At 46.6% G+C, this 19,675-nt stretch overlaps 1 protein-coding gene across 3 annotated transcripts in view; it reads left to right on the top strand.

Moving 5' to 3' along the window:
• Nucleotides 1–19,675, top strand: part of KALRN (kalirin RhoGEF kinase) — a 573,479-nt gene that overhangs the window by 420,463 nt on the left and 133,341 nt on the right. For all 3 annotated transcript variants that reach the window (XM_081085419.1, XM_081085418.1, XM_081085412.1), the window contains exon 34: nt 15,944–16,190. In XM_081085419.1, coding sequence (XP_080941545.1) covers nt 15,944–16,190 — 247 coding nt within the window. The remainder of the gene's footprint in view (nt 1–15,943; nt 16,191–19,675) is intronic.

The raw sequence follows: 19,675 nt of genomic DNA, 5'->3' as shown, positions 1-19,675 counted from the left end.
CATTCTGACATTCTGCTTACTGTGCCTGTTTATCTTGCTTACTGCCTGCCTCCCCTACGAAAATGCAAGAGGGTAAAATGTTTCTTTTGTTCAGCACTGGCACACTCAACAAGTATCTGTTGAATGAACAGGTTAGGTAATTAGTCAGTGCATAAGGAAATTGAGCTCAACCATCAAGGAGCAGGAGAACTTGGCATGTGGGGGCTGGAGGGAAGGGCTCCGGGCAGACGGGAGAGCTGACCAAAGGCTCTAGGATATGCGGGGCCTGGCCATCCGTGGCCGGGACTGTGGACTGTAGGTCGCTGCAACCAAAGGTGACACTGGCCAAGCAGGTAGTAGAGGATGCTTGGGAAGAGGTTAGGATTTTATTATGCACAAAGGGGACCTTTTTGAGGCCACAGGTGAAGTCTGTGTTTTTTTCCCTGTGGCCTGGCTATCCTTAAGAAGATGCAAGGCTGTGATTTCTATGTTACCTAACCTTTGATTTGCTGCTCATTGACCAGTGATTCTGACTCTTTCACTGTAGCAAGCAGTATTTCGTTCATCATTCTCTCTTTCGGGCATAGGCAGGGTAAAACGCTCCATCTACGGGGATCTTTTATGTTCTCCCTCCTCTCCCAGTGAGCCTGAGGTTGACATTAGGCCCTGGAAAACCTGGTGGCATTTGTGGCGCATGACACGGTAGCTTTATGCCTAGGGGATGAATTGTGAGTTTCTTGCTATAATTTTCAGTCTCCCTAAGGCAGTGATTCTCAACCTTGGCTGCACATTAGAAGATCACCTGGGAATCTTTTTAAAATCCTGATTTCTGGGCCTCATTCCAGAGGATTTTAAAATCAGGATTTTTAAAAGATTCCCAGGTGGCCGAAACCGGTTTGGCTCAGTGGATAGAGCGTCGGCCTGCGGACTGAAAGGTCCCAGGTTCGATTCCGGTCAAGGGCATGTACCTGGGTTGCAGGCATATCCCCAGTGGGAGATGTGCAGGAGGCAACTGATCGATGTTTCTCTCTCATCGATGTTTCTAACTCTCTATCTCTCTCCCTTCCTCTCTGTAAAAAATCAATAAAATATATTAAAAAAAAAAAAAAAAGATTCCCAGGTGATTCTAATGTGCAGCCAAGGTTGAGAACCACTGCAGGTGTAGGGTGCCTTTCTTTTCTCAAACCTCCCGTGCTGATATTTGAGCACCCCCCTCTGAGCCGTTCACAGCAGCTGTGTTGGATGAAGTCTTGGAACTCACACAGAGACACAGGGCTGTTTCTGGAAGCCCAGCAGGTGAGGGCCCTCTGGTTCCTGCCTTTGCCAGAGAGAAGCAGCTCCAGGCTGAGTTCCTGCTGCCCAGAGGAGAGGAGACGCTCAGGTGGGTGATGAGAGCCTGGATTAGCAAGGGAGCTGCCCAACAGTCAAGATAAAGGTTTTTAATAACCTGGAAGGACGAAGTAACAGATTAGATAGAAGGATGGAGAAAGGAGTCCCAAATGATTACTGTTTGTCCGACATGTTTTGGAATGTGGATGGGCAGTGTGAACCACAGAGGAGGGAGCAGGAAAGGAGGAAGAGGAAGAGGAGGAGGAGGAAGAGGGCCTATGGTCTATGTGATGGACAGGTACCCTGGCCAGAGAGCCAGGAAGCTGGGGCCTGACACCAATGAACTTGGTGATCACATCACTTCATCGGCCCTGGTCTCTGCTTTCTCATTTCTAAAATTAGGAATTTCATCCAGGAAACATTTGTTGAGCACCTACTGTGTGCCAAGTACTGCAATTGTCTCTCTCCAGTTCTCCATGTGGACTGGCGGCGTGCCCCAGCCAGGGTAGGATCCCACCTTCTGTTCAAATAACCTTGTTTCCTTGAGTAAATCCTAGCCTTTGCTTCCCTCTAGTGGCCACTGAGCGCCACTAGAACTGTGCTTTTGGCCCTGGATTGCAGATCTGAGCTGAAAGTTAGAAGTGAGGATGGAGCTGAACCAGAAAACAGATAGTAAGAGGCGTGCCGCCTTGATAGTTGGTAACCAGGCGGGAAGGTGGCGGGAAGAAAGGTACAGAACCAGATATAAGACAGGAGGTGGCTGTCATCCCGTGGCAACACCAGCTCCCGGCAGCAATAGAAGCAGAAAATCTCACTAGAACTTACCCAATCAGGTGAACCTGGACAAGTAAAGAGTGTGGGTCACATTGAAGAGGCAAGGGTAGGATCAGGAAGGCGGGAACATCTGTAATTCGGTGAGGGCAGACTCTACAGTGGTTCAAGGAGACACTCTGAGACTCTGGGAAGCCTTCTTGGGCACAGGACCTGGATCCTTCCTCTGAAAAGTGGCACCTCTGCCAGCTCCCACCACAGGGTGGTGCCAGCACAGTTGGAGATGGCCTGGGGTGTGGGGGAGCTGAGCTGGCACAGCATGGAGGCACATGCTGCGGGCTCCCACCAGCTGGTGGGTGAGCCGAAATGAAGTTGTTATTGACTGTCACGGCCAAAGGAGGTGCCAAAGCTAATGATATAAACAGCCGCGAGGAGACACAGCAATGGCGGTATCCAGTGGAACGGGTGGGAGAGGCAGTAATGGGAAGAGCAGATCACTTTCTGAGGGACCCCATCCCTCGTGCCTGGGCCAGAACCCCACGCCTCCCCTGTTGCCACGCTCGAGATGCCTGTATGATGCATGTTCCCCAACAGACAGTCAGCTTGGTAAGGGCCGGGTCATTGATTGGCTGCTTGCTGCTCTGCGCCCTGTGCCCAGCACTGTGGCTGGCAGGTGAATAAGCCAACAAGTGCATGGGTGAGATCACCGGCTCCATCAGACCTGGATCCTACCCTTGCAATTTGCCGTTTGTGATCTGAGCAAGTATTTTTTTTTTTTTTGGAGGTATTATATCATGTCTGATTTTTTTTTATTTTTTTTTATTTTTTATTTTTTTTTAATTTTATTTTTTATTGCTTAAAGTATTACAAAGGGTATTACATATGTGTCCATTTTATCCCCCCGCCCTAGACAGTCCCCCAGCCTCCCCTATCCCCCAGTGTCTTATGTCCATTGGTTATGCTTATATGCATGCATACAAGTCCTTTAGTTGATCTCTTACCCCCCTACCTCCTGCCCCCCAACCCTCCCCGGCCTTCCCGCTGCAGTTTGACAATCTGTTTGAGGCAGCTCTGCCTCTGTATCTATTATTGTTCAAAAGTTTATAATGGTCTCTATTATCCATGAATGAGTGAGATCATGTGGTATTTCTCCTTCATTGACTGGCTTATTTCACTTAGCATAATGCTCTCCAGTTCCATCCATGACGTTGCAAATGGTAAGAGTTCCTTCCTTTTTAGAGCAGCATAGTATTCCCTCGTGTAGATGTACCACAGTTTTCTAATCCATTCATCTACTGATGGACACTTAGGCTGTTTCCAGATCTTAGCTATGGTGAATTGTGCTGCTATGAACATAGGGGTGCATATATCTTTTCTGATTGGTGTTTCTGGTTTCTTGGGATATATTCCTAGAAGTGGGATCACAGGGTCAAATGGGAGTTCCATTTTCAGTTTTTTAAGGAAACTCCATACTGTCTTCCATAGTGGCTGCACCAGTCTGCATTCCCACCAGCAGTGCACAAGTGTTCCTTTTTCTCCACATCCTCTCCAGCACTTGTCGTTTGTTGATTTGTTGATGATAGCCAGTCTGACAGGTGTGAGATGGTACCTCATTGTTGTTTTGATTTGCATCTCTCGGATGATTAGTGACTTTGAGCATGTTTTCATATGTCTCTTGGCTTTCTGAATGTCCTCTTTTGAAAGGTGTCTATTTAGGTCCTTTGCCCATTTTTTGATTGGATTGTTTATCTTCCTTTTGTTAAGTTGTATGAGTTCCCTATAGATTTTGGAGATTAGGCCCTTATCAGATATGACATTGGCAAATATGTTTTCCCACACAGTGGGTTTTCTCGTTGTTTTGTTGATGGTTTCTTTTGCTGTGCAGAAGCTTTTTATTTTTATGTAGTCCCATTTGTTCATTTTCTCTTTAGTTTCAAGTGCCCTAGGAGCTGTATCAGTGAAGAAATTGCTTCAGCATATGTCTGAGATTTTGTTCCCTTTGGATTCTTCTAGAATTTTTATGGTTTCCTGTCGTACATTTAAGTCCTTTATCCATTTTGAGTTTATTTTTGTGTATGGTGTAAGTTGGTGGTCTAGTTTCATTTTCTTGCATATATCTGTCCAATTTTCCCAACACCATGTATTGACTGAGCAAGTATTTTACTTCTCAGAACTTCACTTCCCTCATCTAGAAACTCAGATGATAATGCTGACTTTACGGGGTCCACGAGAATCAGACCATGTCTATGAAAGAGATTTATAAATGCTAAAGGGGCATACAAATGTGAATTATTTTATTATGCCGCCTGAGCATGAGGAAGTCACAAGATGTACACTGGTATCTCTTTGGGCCTGGGAGACGGCGGCTATGGACGTTGGCTTTCTTAGTCACAGCGTTAGGAACGTGAATGTGCCGTGCGCCCCCCAGCTGCCAGCAGCTGCCTGTGCTGAGACAGGCCTTCTGGGGCACTCAGCAGCACACCCTGAACCCACCTCTGCCCTCTTCCCAGTGCCAGTCCCACAGACCTGCTGCCTGCCCTCGGGTGCCAGCAGCAGCCAGATGCGGCGTTCCCTGCTCCACACCGGGCAGCGGGCCTCTCTCCAGGGCTTACGTTGCCTCAGCCTCCACCCTGTCACTGCGTGTGGACGTGTTATCCACCCGAACTTGGCCAGTTGTCCCAAGGACCCCCCTCTCTGGCCTGGCTGTCCCCCTCGGAGGCCTGGTGTTCACATCCCCGGCTCTGCACAGGGAAACGCTAACCTGGGTGATACCCTAAACGTTTCAGCCCTGGACATGGGGGTATAGGGCTGCTTTGCTTTGCTTTTCTCAAGTCTGCCCATCATTAGAGATGCTTTGGAAATGGATTTCTGTTCCCTAGACACGCGGTATCAGTACAGAAAACGTGTCGGGTCTGTGCCAAATACCATTTACTCTGTGTGTCAGTCTGTGTGAACTCATGCAATAACTCTATACGGTAGGAATTTATATTATCCCTGTTGTACAGATAAGGAACCTGAGCCAAAGAGAGGCCATTTAACTTGCTTGAAGTTACACAGATAGGAGCGGCGGAGACAGAATCAAACCTAGCGTCCGACTCCAGACCCAGTGCCCCACAAAATGGGGAAGGGTGACTCACATCTGAATAACTGAGGTTTGAGAACATTTTGCACTTTTGCAAAATCCTCTCTTGTCTTTGGCTGGATTTCCCCTGAAGCTAGACTTTTCAGTGTTGGGTAGACAATTGGCAGGAATGCCTAGGGTTTCTCTCTGCCTGAGAGCTGCTCCTGGTAACCTCCAGTTTCTCCCAGCCGCCCCGCCTCCCTCTGCTGTGGGCGACCTCGGGCTTTTCCGAGGCCCTGCCACAGCTAGCGCTGCAGGAAAGCTCCCCGCAGCCCCAGAAAGTGAGGACAGCCGTGAGGACAGACTGGCGCAAGCACAGAGGAGCCGGAGCCTCCCCTTGGCAGGACCGCTATCTCCAGACTGAGGCTCAGTGTTGCCAAGGCCCAAGTTCATTGCCACGTTCAATCCTCCTGACCCCATTTCTATGGACAGTTTGTACCTCGTCTAGATGGTCACTCAAGCCTGGGTAGGAGTCAGAGATACGAAGCAGACAGAATCCTGTATCCGTCTGCATTTCCCTCCCGCCTCACTGGAGAGCCCTACCCAGCATTTGATAAATTCCTGTTGAATGAACAAATGAATAAACACTAGTTAAGCCCAATCTGAAACGCTATATCTTCACCCGAGGTGTGAAGGATGCCCGGGAGCACATCTAGTTCCTTCTCTGGGTGAATCAAGTCTGTCTGTGAAGGAGTTCTGCCCTTGTTCCGACCTTGTCCCCTCTTTTTCTCTCACTTGCTTGAACACATTGGAACATAAATGTCATGTTTTCGGATGACACAACGCTGGAAGGAATCACTCCTCTGATAGACGAGAATCAAGAACACTACGTCTTAGCTAGGAGGTTAATAGAAAATTAGTAGAAAAATCTCCAAGTTAAAAGCCTCACAACCCCACGTAGAGGAATGGGGGGAGCTGAGTTGAGCAGACCCTGTGGATCAGATTGGGCGTTTTCAGCAGGCTGCCTGCTCAGTAGAAGCCGACAGCATGACTTAACTCTCAGACCTCAGGGATAGACATATAGTGTCTAGACATGGGAAATGGACGCCTGACTTAGTCTGCGCAGGACACACCACATCTAAAGGACTGGGCTCAGTTCTCTGGGCGCCCTCTTAGGAGGGACAGTGACATAATGAAGTCCATCAGAAGAATATGATCAAAGTATTGGAAACCCCCCATTTGAGAGCGATGTGAAGGAACATTTTGGAAAAGAGAAGACTTCAGGAATTCTTGTCTAGTCTTCACATATGTGGAGCTCTATGGAAGAAAGTTACTTGGCGTTATCCTAGAGGGCAGATAAAGAACCCTGGATGGAAATAATGAAAATGTTAGAATCACCACTGCCCCAGGAGGGGACAGCTTCATAAAGCAGAGAGCTAGATATCTTTAAAGGGCCCTACCCTGAGCAGGAATTTAGGGTGAAAGGTCCTACGCCTCTGATCTGTAACTTAGCTGCCTCTCCCAGCTTCGTGTCCTCTGCTGCTCTGCCAAGCATGGATTTGAAAGTCCCCTTCCCACTGTCACACCAAGCCCTATATCATCAACACGCTAGGTACAAGCGTGGACCTCGTGACATTCCCGCAGATTGATACAACTGTTAATCTAGCCAGATTGAGTGAAAGGAGTCCTGAGCCTAGAATGTGAAAACCCGAGTCTCGTCTTGTCTCTGCTACCAACTATGTCGGGACCCTCACCTTTACCAATTATGAGTTAAAAGAGTTGGATGATCTGTGACAACTCTTGTACTTACCAGTGCACTCATTCATTCAACAGATGTTTATTATCTACCATCTTCCAGACACTGCCTTCCTTAGATAAGTCCGTCCCCCTTTCGGGGTTTCATTTTCCTCATCTGTAAAACAGGGGGATTGGATTAGATCAGCGGTTCTCAACCTGTGGGTCACGACCCCTTTGGCGGTCGAACGACCCTTTCACAGGGGTTGCCTAAGACCATCCTGCATATCAGATATTTACATTACAATTCATAACAGTAACAACATTACAGTTATAAAGTAGCAACGAAAATAAATTTATGGTTGGGTCACAACATGAGGAACTGTATTTAAAGGGCCAGAAGGTTGAGAACCACTGGATTAGATGAATCCCAAAGTCCCCTTCACGTCTAATAGGCCATGTGCCCACCTGACAATGCCATCATCTCAGCCCACATGTCATTGTTTTGGCTAAAGGTTGCCACATAAGGCTTGGATGAATGCTTTGCTAAAATCAAAAACCATTTTGTGGTTCAGGCTTTTTTTAAATCTGTCTACCTAATACTTCATATTTTAAAGTGAATAAAAAGATTCTTTTAATTTGTATATGTCAAAGACATATCACATTAAGAGAAGCAACAAAAAAGTAAGCAATAAAAGAGGAAAATTAAGTGGACAACCAATGCTAATCATAGTTATAATAATAATCATAATAGCTAATACTTATTGATGCTTATCAAGACCACCTTTTGAGACTTTAAAACTCTGAGAATGCCTTTAGTAAACCCTCATATTGACTGATGGTTTATCTGGGCGCAGAATTCTAGGTTGGAAATAATTCTCACTCAGAATTCTGAAGGAATTGCTCCATTTTTTTTTTATGTTTTAATGCTGTTGCTGAAATCTACTGTTATTGTGGTCCTTGATTTGTTGGGGTTTACCTGACTTTCCCCCTCCCTCTAAAAGTTTTTAGAACATGCTATTTCTGCCACTATGTCCTGATGCTATGCTATGTTTTAGCGTGGGTCTTGTTTTTTAAAATAATTGCAACAAGTACCTGGAACATTGTGTCAATTTGATGCATGCCCTTCCGCCCTGGGAATTTTCCCTTACAGTTTATTCCTTTCCATTCTGTCTACCTAAAACTTGTTAGACTGATTCTCTCATTTTCTTGTAATTTTCTCTCATATTTTCGTCTCTCCGTGTTCTTTTTCTCCTTTCCGGAAAGTTTCTTTGACTTTACCTTCCCACCTATGTCTAAAATGTTGTGTTTCAACCCTGTTTTTCATTTCTAAGAGCTCTTTTTCGTCCTGTAATTTCCCCCGTTTCTGTAACAGCTTGTTCTTTTGTCAAGGACAAGATGCCTCTCTTATCCCTCTGGGGATATGACAGTGCCCTTGAAGTGTTATTGTCCTGCCTGCAGTTACTTCCCTCTGAGCCCCTGGTCCTGTTTGTTTGCTCAGTTTGGCCTCTAGTGAGGGGCTTTTCTGAAAAGCCTGGTGATCCTCGGCTGAATCATCTTTCTATTTATCAGTGAGGCACCAGAAGGGCTGACTGGCTATTGTGTGTCAGGGAGGGAGCTTACTGACTGGGTTTCCTGTGCAGTGGTCTGACCAGGCACTGGGGACGGGATCTCCGAATGTCCATATTTGACTATCTGGACATCTCTTTGGTTTCTGTAATGCAAGATCTTCAGATCTGCCTAAAAGTTTTATTTGCCTGCAACGTTCTGGGAGCCAAGAGGGACAAGGATGGAGGCCATCTCCCTATTCTGTATGTAGACCTTCATCGAATTTCAATTTTCCAGGAACGTATGCACTGGGTAGAAGAGAGATCTAGCAGTCGGCTGCCTTTACAGACATTCAGTCCGTCTTGCCTCCTTAACCCACTCGTACCCCTACCCTCAGCGCAGCCTGGACTCACTCCCCCAGGGCTAAGTGTCAGGAACTCCAATCTCACCTCCATTCTACCAAGTCAGACACCACTCTTTTTTTTTTTTTATCCTCATTCGGGGATATGCTCCCCTTGACCCTAGAGAGAGAGGGAGAGAAAGAAAAACATTGAAGTGAGAGAGAAGCATCGATCAGTTGCCTCCCAAATGCCTCCTGACTGAGAATCAAACCTGCAACCCTTTGGTACATGGGATAGCACTCCAACCAACTAAGCCATACGGGCCAGGGCAGATAGCACTCCTGAAGCTACTTTGTTATTCAAATAAAATGTTGACTTCTCTTCTCTACTGTTACCCCTTTGGCTCTTTGTTTTTGTGTCTCCCCACACCCGGTATCATTTTTGTCAGGTTTAGGAATTAGTGTATATATAGCCGAATGAACAAGATAATATTTTTTTGAAAGATGCTCAGAACATACCAGGTAAACAGTGGGATTTGGAAGACACTGACCGGAATGGGTGGCAGCCAATGAGAGAAAATTCTCAGGCACTGTAGCCAGACATCTCAGTTACAATCTGGGCACTAATTCCTGGAATTGATTCCCAGTGCATTCAACAGGTATTGGATGCTCGCCTGCCATGTGCCAGGCATCACTCTAGCCTCAGGAGATGTGGCCATGAGCAAGAGAGACTGTTTCTGGATCTCACATTCCTTCCAGGATCTTACATTCTGATGTGCAATATGACAGGAAATACTAGTAAGTTAACAGTCAAACAAGATAACACCTTGATGATAAGTGCTCAAGAAAGTGAAATAGGATTGTATATTAGAAAGTAAATATAGAAACTGCCTTGCTCAAAGATTCTAAAACAGGAAGGGGTTCTGAAGTCCATTTTCTCACCATAAACATGAGGAGATTCGGGTATGGAGAGGGCAGGGGGTCTTCCCAATGTCACACGGGGTAAACCTGCCCCAGCTCCAAGCCCTCCCCATTCCTGCTCCTGCATTCTTCCCATTGTTAATTACTATGCACTTCATGAGCCCTCCGCTGACAGAAGACCACACTCCACGCTAGTACTGTTGATGATGTTCTTCACACTTATATCACTTATATCACTTCTCTGTGGCTCTGCCCTTCATTTCAGCACAGGGCAACAGTGAAACCAATTAATTAGCTCCTTCAGTTGCAGTGGTTAGCAGCCCAACTCCAGAGAACAAGGACAAAGCCAATCATCAGCTTTACTAGTAAAGAGACCTGGCAGCTCCATAGGCTCCCGAAGTGCAAACTGAGCGCCCTGCAGTGGCGTTCCCCAGGCCCAGACACGGCTCACACCTCTGTTTCAAAAACTCAACTCAAGGTGAAAACTGCACTAAACTTGTGTGAAGGCCGCTGGTTTCTGGGAAGCTTATCTGAGTCTCACCCTAGTACGGGACAGAGGTTTATGGGAACAGATTTTGACGCCACCACACCAAGAATGTCAAACTCACAGGGCTGCATGCGGCCCACAACGAATATTTTGGGGGCCCAGCCAATATCACAGTATGAGCAGTTATTTATAATTATGAAAGGAAATAAGTCTCCTGTCAGATCCAGGATTACTGGCATTCACCTCGGGTCAGTTTTGAAAGTAATCACTGTGAACAAGATTTCCCCCGAAGTAGGAAAGATAGTAGTAGAGAAGAGATGCCAAGTGTCAGTAAGAAACCATTAATTTTATCGTTGCTCTTGTTCTTTTTTTTTTTATACTATACTTTTCTAAATAAACCTATGTTTCTATGAAAATTGAAGCTTTTGGGTTTTTTTGCAGCCCACGTAAACTTAAACCTTGTTTATTTGGCCCATGTTAGCCTTTGAGTTTGACATGCTTGCACTACACGGAGGCATTCTCAGCAACTTGGGACTTTTCCTGAAGCTCACACACTGGTCCTGGAGCAAAACTGGACACTAGCCATCATCCGCTGCCCACTTTTGTTCCTCCAAAGTACTAGTATATGCCTCCCGGGAATGTGTTCAGGTCTTTCCCCTGTTACATTGTGGACTGGTCTTATGGGTTATTGAGGTTATAATTAATTTCATTCTAAAATAACTCTTAGATGAGAAATACTGAGCAATACTGGAAATTAGCAAGGGGGAGGGATTACCCAGAATTCCTCACCCAACAAAGCCAGTCTTAACATTTTGATGAATTTCCTTCCCATTAGTTTCTTGTTAGTTGTTAAGTTGATGATGTTTTTCACACTGTTACATGTGCAACTTTACACCCTGTCATTTTTTTCATTTTTTTTCTTTTTTTTTTTTTTTACCTGACTTTATGTATCTTGTAAACTCTTATAAAGCTTTATCAATATCTGACGGCTGCATAATTGCACATTCACTTAGTGGATATATCATCACTTAACCATTCCCTTCCTATTAGATTTTTATATCTTAGTTGTAAGGTGTTTTTTTAATAGTATGGTTAAGTTTTTCTCATTAAAAAGTGCCATTATGAGCATCTTATGCTTAAAGCCATGTACGTACAGTTGCATGTCCCCCATCTTTCTGCACTTGGGAGGGAATCACATGCGTAGTCTGCTTTGAGACGTGCCATGCTGAGGGACGCTACCTAAGGATGAAATTGACCTCTGACAGTGGGAGCCCAGGCTCTGGCGGCAGGTGCAGGGGGAGAGAAGGGCAGTTAGAACAGGAGCTGGCAGGCCTCCTCAGTGCCCTTTAAACCGCACCAGCCTCACATTCCGCTAGGCCAGCACTGGCCTCCATGTTGACCTTCTATGTAGACGTTAACTCCGGTGATTCTGTGCCTGAACTGGCTGCGCACTGGGGAGGAATCGGACGCACAGAGTTAGAGGACTGGCGTCAGGAGAGGAGGAGGAGCTCTGACTTATCTGATGGGCGATGCGGTGTCAGAAACCAGCCTCCACAGTTCTCAGGAGGCTCGGCTGGCAGGCACTGTGGGCACTCGTCCGACTCCTGGAAGGGGGCTCCTTCAGATGGAAGAGCCGCGTGGAATGAAGAGACAGGAGTGAATCCTCATTTTCCATCCAGGGACCCAGGGTCACAGGGCCCCTTGACTTAACAGGGAAAGCGCGTTGCTGACTTGGGAGACCTTTGATGGCATCCATGTCACTTTTCCTAGACAGCCTTTGGGCCGGTTCTTTTAGTTGGCTTGTGTAAGATTCCACTAAGATTACTAAAAAGGAAGGAAATTTGGTTCATTTACATAATAATTTGCATGTCTATATACAGGTTCCCAGACAATCTGCCATCAAAATTGATTATTTTGCCCAACCAGTGAGGCTCAGTGTATTGAGCATCGTCTCATAGACCAGCAGGTCACTGTTTTGATTCCCAGTCAGGGCACATGCCTGGGTTGCAGGCTCGATTCCCAGTAGAGATGTTTCTATCTCTCACTTTCCCTTTCTCTCTCTAAAAAAACCAATAAAAACATATTATAAAATTAAAATTTATTTTTTTCCATTTCTTCTGTACCCCTATCACAAACTTAAATAATAATTACTAATACCTCTAGAATTTATTTTTTTTTTAATTTCAGGTATTGTATTTATTCAGTTTGGACTTTTTTAAAAAAATATATTTTTTATTGATTAAGATATTACATATGTGTCCTTGTCCCCACGTTACCCTCTACCCCCCCCCCGCTCATGCCCTCCTCCCCCCCCACCCCCCCCCCTCCCCTGTTGTCCGTGTCCATTGGTTAGGCCTATATGCCTGCATGTAAGTCCTTTGGTTGATCTTTCCCCCTTACTTTTAAACATTTAGAGAACTAACTCTGCTTAAGGTACTGTCCTAAGTGCTTTAAAAGTATTCTATCATTTAATCTTCATAGCAACCTATGAAGCAGATACTGTCATTGTTAGGGTCGCCAAAGAAGGAATGCATGAGGCCAAAAGGGGTGACGAATTATGAATTTATTAGGTCATCTGGGTACCAGATGGGCTGAGTCCCAAAATGGCACCAGCACCCAAAGATGGAGAGTCAGGGGTTTTTAAAGGACTCTAGGTGGGCTATCTCTGGGCAGAGAATTCTCTGTGTAGGCTTGGATTCTGGGAAAGTTTGGAGGGGAGAGCTAATGGTCTTCGCAAGTGGAGTGTCCATTGTGAAGTGGCCTAAGGGCAGTTCCCAGGGGAGGGGGTAACGATGCAATTATTTGATCAGACCTAACGTTTTGTTATTATCCTCATTCTACAGATGAGGGCACTGAGGCCAAGAAGTTAAGTAACGTGCCCCTGGTCACTCAGCTGGGGAGGGGCTCCAGAGTCTGTGCCCTCAGCCACGAGGCTGTGCTGCCTGGGAGGATGGGGCGGAGGCAGGCGTGTGGGCCCTGAATGGACAGCAGTGGCCTGCCGGGCGGGGTCCTGTCCCCACCTCCCGGAATGTTGCTGGGTTCTTTTCCCGTGTGTGGAAGTGCTTGGGGATAATCTAGCGGCACTGTGTATACAGGGAAGCTCCGTTAATCCCCAACCAGGAACCAAGCAAAATGGACCTAACTCAAAGCAGTAGTTTCTGGTGAATGTAAGATCCTAGGGTGGGCATGATCTCCTTTTCACTACTTGCATGTGGCCCTATGTGCTGGAAAGAAGGCGCCGCGGCTACACAGAGGGGCAGGAGGCACATGAGGACATGAGGAGCAGCTTCTGCCCTCAGGAGGCATCACGGAGAGTGAAGGACGGAGTGGGGAGGACGGAGTCCACCAGAGGTTGGGCAGCAGGGGCACAGCTCCCCCCCAGGACCCAGAAGGAGAGAGACTGGGAAAGTGGGGGAAAGAATCAGAGGATCACTCAGCAGCAGGCCCCGAGTCAGTCCCAGTAGCACTTAGCATCAGAAAGACTTGGGCGGGCCTGCGCCGGGGCCTAGGGAGCAGGCCAAGGAAATGTCTGAGAGGCGCCCAGGAAGGGGCCAGGGCCGAGGCCCACAGGCAAGGCCAGGCTCTCCGCGGGGGTGGCGGGTGCTGTGGAGGCAGTGAGGTAAGAGCCAGTTACAGGTCCCGGGGTCCAGGTGAGAGGAGACCCAGACACACCGGCCTTCATGCTGAGAGTCTGTGCTGCCCACTTCGGCCTCCCAGCATCTCCCTAGTAGAAATAAGTTTGGTTTTAGAATCTGAAGCAGGATCGGATTGACAGTTTGGAAGCTAAGTATCCATAGCAGGTAGTTTTTTGTTGATTGATTAAGGTATTACAAATGTGTGGTTATCCCCCCATTGTCCCCCACCCCCCAATCCTGCCCTCACCCTCACTCTCTGGTGTCTGTGTCCATTGGTTAGGCTTATATGCATGCATACAAGTCTCTTGGTTGATCTCTCTCCCTTACCCCCAACCCTCCCCTACCTTCCCTCTGAGGTTTGAGCATCTGATCGATGTTTTGCTGTCTCTGGATCTGTTTTTGTTCATCAGTTTAGGTTGTTCATTATATTCCATAAATGAGTGAGATCATGTGATATTTATCTTTCTCTGACTGACTTATTTCACTTAGCATAATCCTCTCCAGCTCCATCCATGCTGTTGCAAATGGTAGGAGTTCCTTCCTTTTTACAGCAGCATAGTATTCCATTGTGTAGATGTGCCAAAGTTTTTTAATCCACTCAACTGCTGATGAGCACTTAGGCTGATTCCAAATCTTAGCTATTGTAAATTGTGCCGCTATGAACATAGGGATGCATATATCCTTTCTGGTTGGTGTTTCTAGTTTCTTGGTATATATTCCTAGAAGTGGGATTGCTGGGTCAAATGGAAGTTCCATTTTTAGTTTTTTGAGGAAACTCCATACTGTTCTCCACAGTGGCTGCACCAGTCTGCATTCCCATCAGCAGTGCACAAGGGTTCCTTTTTCTCTGCATCCTCGCCAGCACTTGTCATTTGTTGATTTGTTGATGATAGCCATTCTGACAGGAGTGAGATGGTACCTCACTGTCGTTTTGATTTGCATCTCTCAGATGATTAGTGACTTTGAGCATGTTTTCATAGCAGGTAGTTTTAAAATATACAGTGGAAATATGATGTGTCCTCGGAGTTTGGAACAGGGTGTGACAGCCGCCTGACCTCTGGGGTGCTGAGGGATGGGGCTGAGGACACCCGTCAAGTGGAAACACTGTCCACTGAAAGAATAGCCGACTAGCTGATAGAAGAGACCCAAGCATAGATGTGAGAGAGGAACATCGTATGCGCCCCAGCCGAGGATCGAACCGCAATCTTTTGGTGTGCGGGGCGATGCTCCAACCAACTGCTGTTCCTGGGAGGCTCTGTGCTAAGCCCTGTGAGATGCATTGAGAACTAACGGGTTCTCTTGGGGAAAGTGAAAGTCTCAACCTTTAGCCAGGAGAGGTTGTTCCTATCTCTGGGTCTCTCTGCCCAGTGTTACTGGTTCTGCCCAATGGGAAAGGCCAGGCCTGGAGGGAGGGCAGGATGGAGCACAAAGGGTGGTCCCTAAGCAGGATGTGGCCCCTCTTCCTCACCATCCTTCGCCTTGGTCCCCGATGGCTGAGCACCTGTGAAATGATCCTGTTCCCCTTCCAGGTAAACAGAGTTCAGCTCCTGCCTTTGAGTTGAAGCCTCATTCTCTCTTGTGTTGTTGTGTGGCAGCATCTGTTTTAAGCAAATGGCTCCAGAGAGGGGTGGGGATGGGGAAGGTATCAGGGATTAGAGAGAAGGCAGTTTCTCTCTCATTATTCCCTAGAATCAAGTGAGAGTGAGTGACTGAGAAATGGATGCTCAGGAAGAGCCTGAGGGGCGGTTGGGGGCAGAAATGGGGCATGCGGTGGAGACCTTGGAAGAAGCAAAGCGGGTATTGGGGAAGGGCTGTAAAGACACAATCAGCTGGAAGCTGGCAGAGAAATACTGAAAAGAACTCTAACCAAACGAGGCATTAGAATAAAGTCCCGGTTCCAGGCAGGCCCCAGCTGTGGCTGCAGCTGGACTGGCTGAGTGACTCAATGGCACCGCTAATTCCTTTTCTTTTTTTTTCCCTTCTTTTCTTTCCTGCTCCCACCTCCCTTTTCCATCCTCTGCCTTCTTTCCCAAATCCCATCTTTTCCCTCCATCCCCTCCTGTGCTCTCACGCATCCTTTCTCCCCTTCCCTCTCCCCCACGTCCTCACATTTGCTCCTATCCCCCATCCCCTCCAAGCTCTCCGGCGGATGTGAGCTGACCGTGGTCCTCCAGGACTTCAACGCCGGCCACAGCAGCGAGCTGACCATCCAGGTGGGGCAGACGGTGGAGCTGCTGGAGCGGCCGAGTGAGCGGCCGGGCTGGTGTCTGGTGCGCACCACAGAACGGAGCCCCCCGCAGGAGGGCCTGGTCCCCAGCAGCGCCCTGTGCATCTCCCACTCCCGAAGCAGCGTGGAGATGGACTGCTTCTTCCCCTTGGTGAAAGGTAGGGACCACAGGGGGGAGGGGTGTGGAAGCAGATGGTGGAGCTAACCCTTCTCATGACCTCGTGGGATTTCCCGGGACCTGCTTGTGAAGAGAGTGGGTTGGGAGCTGGAAGGGAGAGAGTACTGAGTAGCCGTGTGACCTGGGGAGTTATTTAAGCTTTCTGAGTCTGTTTCATTTAGAAATTAAGGTTGAACTCGATGACTCCTAAGATCTCTTTCAGAGGTGCCACTGTATTTGGAAAAGTCCTCTTCTACCTGTGGCCAAAGCCTGGACGCCTCTGTCCACTGCCCTGCTCCCCTCCCCCCCGCCACAGCTCCCACGGCTCCCTGACACCCCCACCGACCCCAGTGTTCTTGCTGAGACAGAGGCACCCAGCAAGCCCGGGCTCAAGGCCCTGCTCACTTAGGTGCCTTTGACGGATAAGTTATTGGAGCCTCGGCTTCCGTTTGGTATAGTTCTGTGTTCCCTCCACGTGCTTGTTACTCATTTTCTCACGCAGGGAGACTCACCAACTAGAATAGCGATCCTCCAAAGTGGGGGTGTCTCAGCACCCCCTGGGGGCCTGTTGGAAATGCAGATTCTCAGGCCCCTCTCCAGAGCTGAGTCAGAAACGCTGAGTGGGGCCCAGTGGTCTGTTTTAAAAGCCCTCCCAGGGACTCTGCTGCATCAAAAGCCAAGGCAGGTAGGAGAAACTGAGGCCCAGAGAGCGGCGTGGTTCTGAGCTTCTCGTAACTCATCAGATCCTCTATGTCATAGTTACAAAAAGCGCAGCCTTGTATGCAGACCCGTGCTAGGTACTCATGGGCTAGGAAGAGGGAAGGGACCTGCTTCTGTAGGGAGTCAGGGACAACGGTCACCATGGAGACCTGCTGCAGGCTTCCCAATAGATACTACAGGCTAATAAGGTTTAAATGTTCTGGTTTCTGGAATTCCATCTGGTCCATCTCCAAAGACTGACTTCCTCCTGCGTCCACCAGATGGCGATAGCAGGTGGCTTGTTGACAGGCCTCTCATCCAGCCTGCCTCCCTGGGTTTTTCCACCAGGAGAAAAATGCAAACTAAAACCTGATTCTTCCCTCCCCCAGTTCAGCCCTCACCCAGTTCATTTCTCCCCTTTTCTCTGGGGACTGAAGAGGGGCTGTGTCCGGAAGTCCTGTGGAATCTGGAATTGCCCAGGCAGCTCCTCAGTCCTTTGAAGTAGCCACAGAGAAGCTCTTGGTCCCAGGGAAGAGAAGATCAGGGACACAGGAATATGGCTCTGTGTGAAGTTTAAACAAGAGGGAAACGGGGACACACAGAGGTTAGCGCTGTGAAGGTGAGATGAGGTAACACACAAAACACCTGGAACAGTGCCCAGCACTCGATACATTAAGTTGTCAAAAGTTGGAGTTATGACATCATTTGTCATGGATTCCTCAGCAAAATAACTACAAAATCCCACAAGCCCTGTCTGGGACAAAGCCAAGGACAGCAGTCTTCTGGGAAAGGCTAGTTTGTCGGACATCCACGCAGGTGTGTCCATCGGGAAGGACTTAGCTTCGAGAGAAGACCTGACACATCTAATTTTAAAGTATTTTTTTATTTTTCTGTTACAGTTGACATACACTATTCCATTAGTTTCATGCATACAGTATACTGATTAGACATTTACATAGCTTACAACGTGATCACCCTGATCAGTCTGGTACCCATCTGACACCGTATGTAGTTATTACATTATTGACTACATGGCCTATGCTGTACTTTAATAACTGGCCATTTGCACATCTTAATCCCTGCGTTTTTTCAGCAAACGCTCAAATCCCCCTTTCAGCTTGCAAACATCAGTTTGTTCTCTGTTATCTATGAGTTTGTTTCCGTTTTGTTTGTTTATTTTGTTTTTTGGATTCCACACATAAGTGAAATCATATGGTACTTTCTTCCACTGTCTGACTTATTTTACTTAGCATAATACCCTCTAGATCCATCCATGTTGTTGCAGATGGCAAGATTTCACTCTTTTCTTTATAGCTGAGTTATATCTCATTATATATACAGTATGTACCACATATTCTTTACCCATTCATCTATTGATGAGCACTTAGGTTGCTTCCATATCCTGGCTATTGCAAATAATACTGCAATGAACATAGGGATGCATTTGTCTTTTTGAATTAGTGTTTTTAGTTTCTTCGGATAAATATCCAGAAGTGGAATTGCTGGGTCCTTCTTTGTCTCTTGTTAGAGCCTTTGTTTTAAAGTTTATTTTAAAGTCTAATATAGATATTACTACCCCAGATTTTCTTTTAATTTGCCTGAAATATTTTTTCCATCCCTTTACTTTCAGTCTGTGTGTGTCTTTCCATCTGAAGTGAGTTTCTTGTAGGCAGCATATGTATGTTTTCTTTTCCATTCAGCCACCCTATGTTTTTTTTTAATATATTTTATTGATTTTTTTACAGAGAGGAAGGGAGAGGGATAAAGAGTTAGAAACATCGATGAGAGAGAAACATCGATCAGCTGACTCCTGCATACTTACTACTGGGGATGTGCCTGCAACCAAGGTACATGCCCTTGACCGGAATCAAACCTGGGACCTTTCAGTCCACAGGCCGACGCTCTATCCACTGAACCAAACCAGTTAGGGCTACCCTATGTTTTTTGATTGGAGCATTTAATTCATTTACATTTAAAGTGATTATTGCTAGATATGTAGTTTTTGCCCCTTTATTATTCATATTTTTATTTCTCCTCCTTTTCCTTTTCTCCTCCCCTTCCTCCTTCTGCTCCTTTTCTTCCTCTTCCTTCTCATTCTCCTTCTTTTTCTTTGTTCCTGTATTATTTCTTGTAATACTGGTTTGGTGGTGATGAACTCCCTTCTTTTTTTCTTGTCTGGGAATATCTTTATCTGTCCTCTGATTTGTAATGATAGCCTTGCTGGGTAATCTTGGTTGTAGGTCCTTGCTTTTCATCACTGAATATTTTATGCCAATCTCTTCTGGCCTGTTGAGAAATCTGCTGGCAGTCTTATGGGAGCTGCCTTGTAGGTAACTAACTGCTTTTCTCTTGCTGCTTTTAAGATTATCTATTTGTCTTTAACCTTTGGCATTTTAATCATGATGTGTCTTGGTGTGGGCCTCTTAGGGTTCATCTTGCTCAGGGCTCTGCACATCCTGGACTTGTATATCTGTTTCTCTCACCAGGTTAGGAAACTTTTTCGTCATTATTTCTTCAGATAGGTTTGCAATCCCTTGCTTTCTCTCTTCTCCTTTTGGTACCTCTATAATGTGAATGTTGGTATGCCTGATGTTGTGCCAGAGGTTCTTTAAACTATTTGGGGTTTTTTTTTATTTGTTTGTTTGTTTGTTTGTTTGTTTGTTTTTACTCTTCTAATTGGTATTTTCTGCTACCTTGTCTCCCAAATCATTGATTTAATCTTCTGCTTCATCTAATCTACTGTTGATTCCCTATAATGTATTTTTCATTTTAATTATTGTATTCTTC

This window comes from Myotis nattereri, assembly GCF_964212035.1.
Source record: "Myotis nattereri genome assembly, chromosome: 3".
Classification (NCBI taxonomy): domain Eukaryota; kingdom Metazoa; phylum Chordata; class Mammalia; order Chiroptera; family Vespertilionidae; genus Myotis; species Myotis nattereri.
The sequence above is the reverse complement of the archived record's forward strand: the minus strand, read 5'-3'. Positions and strand labels throughout refer to the sequence as shown.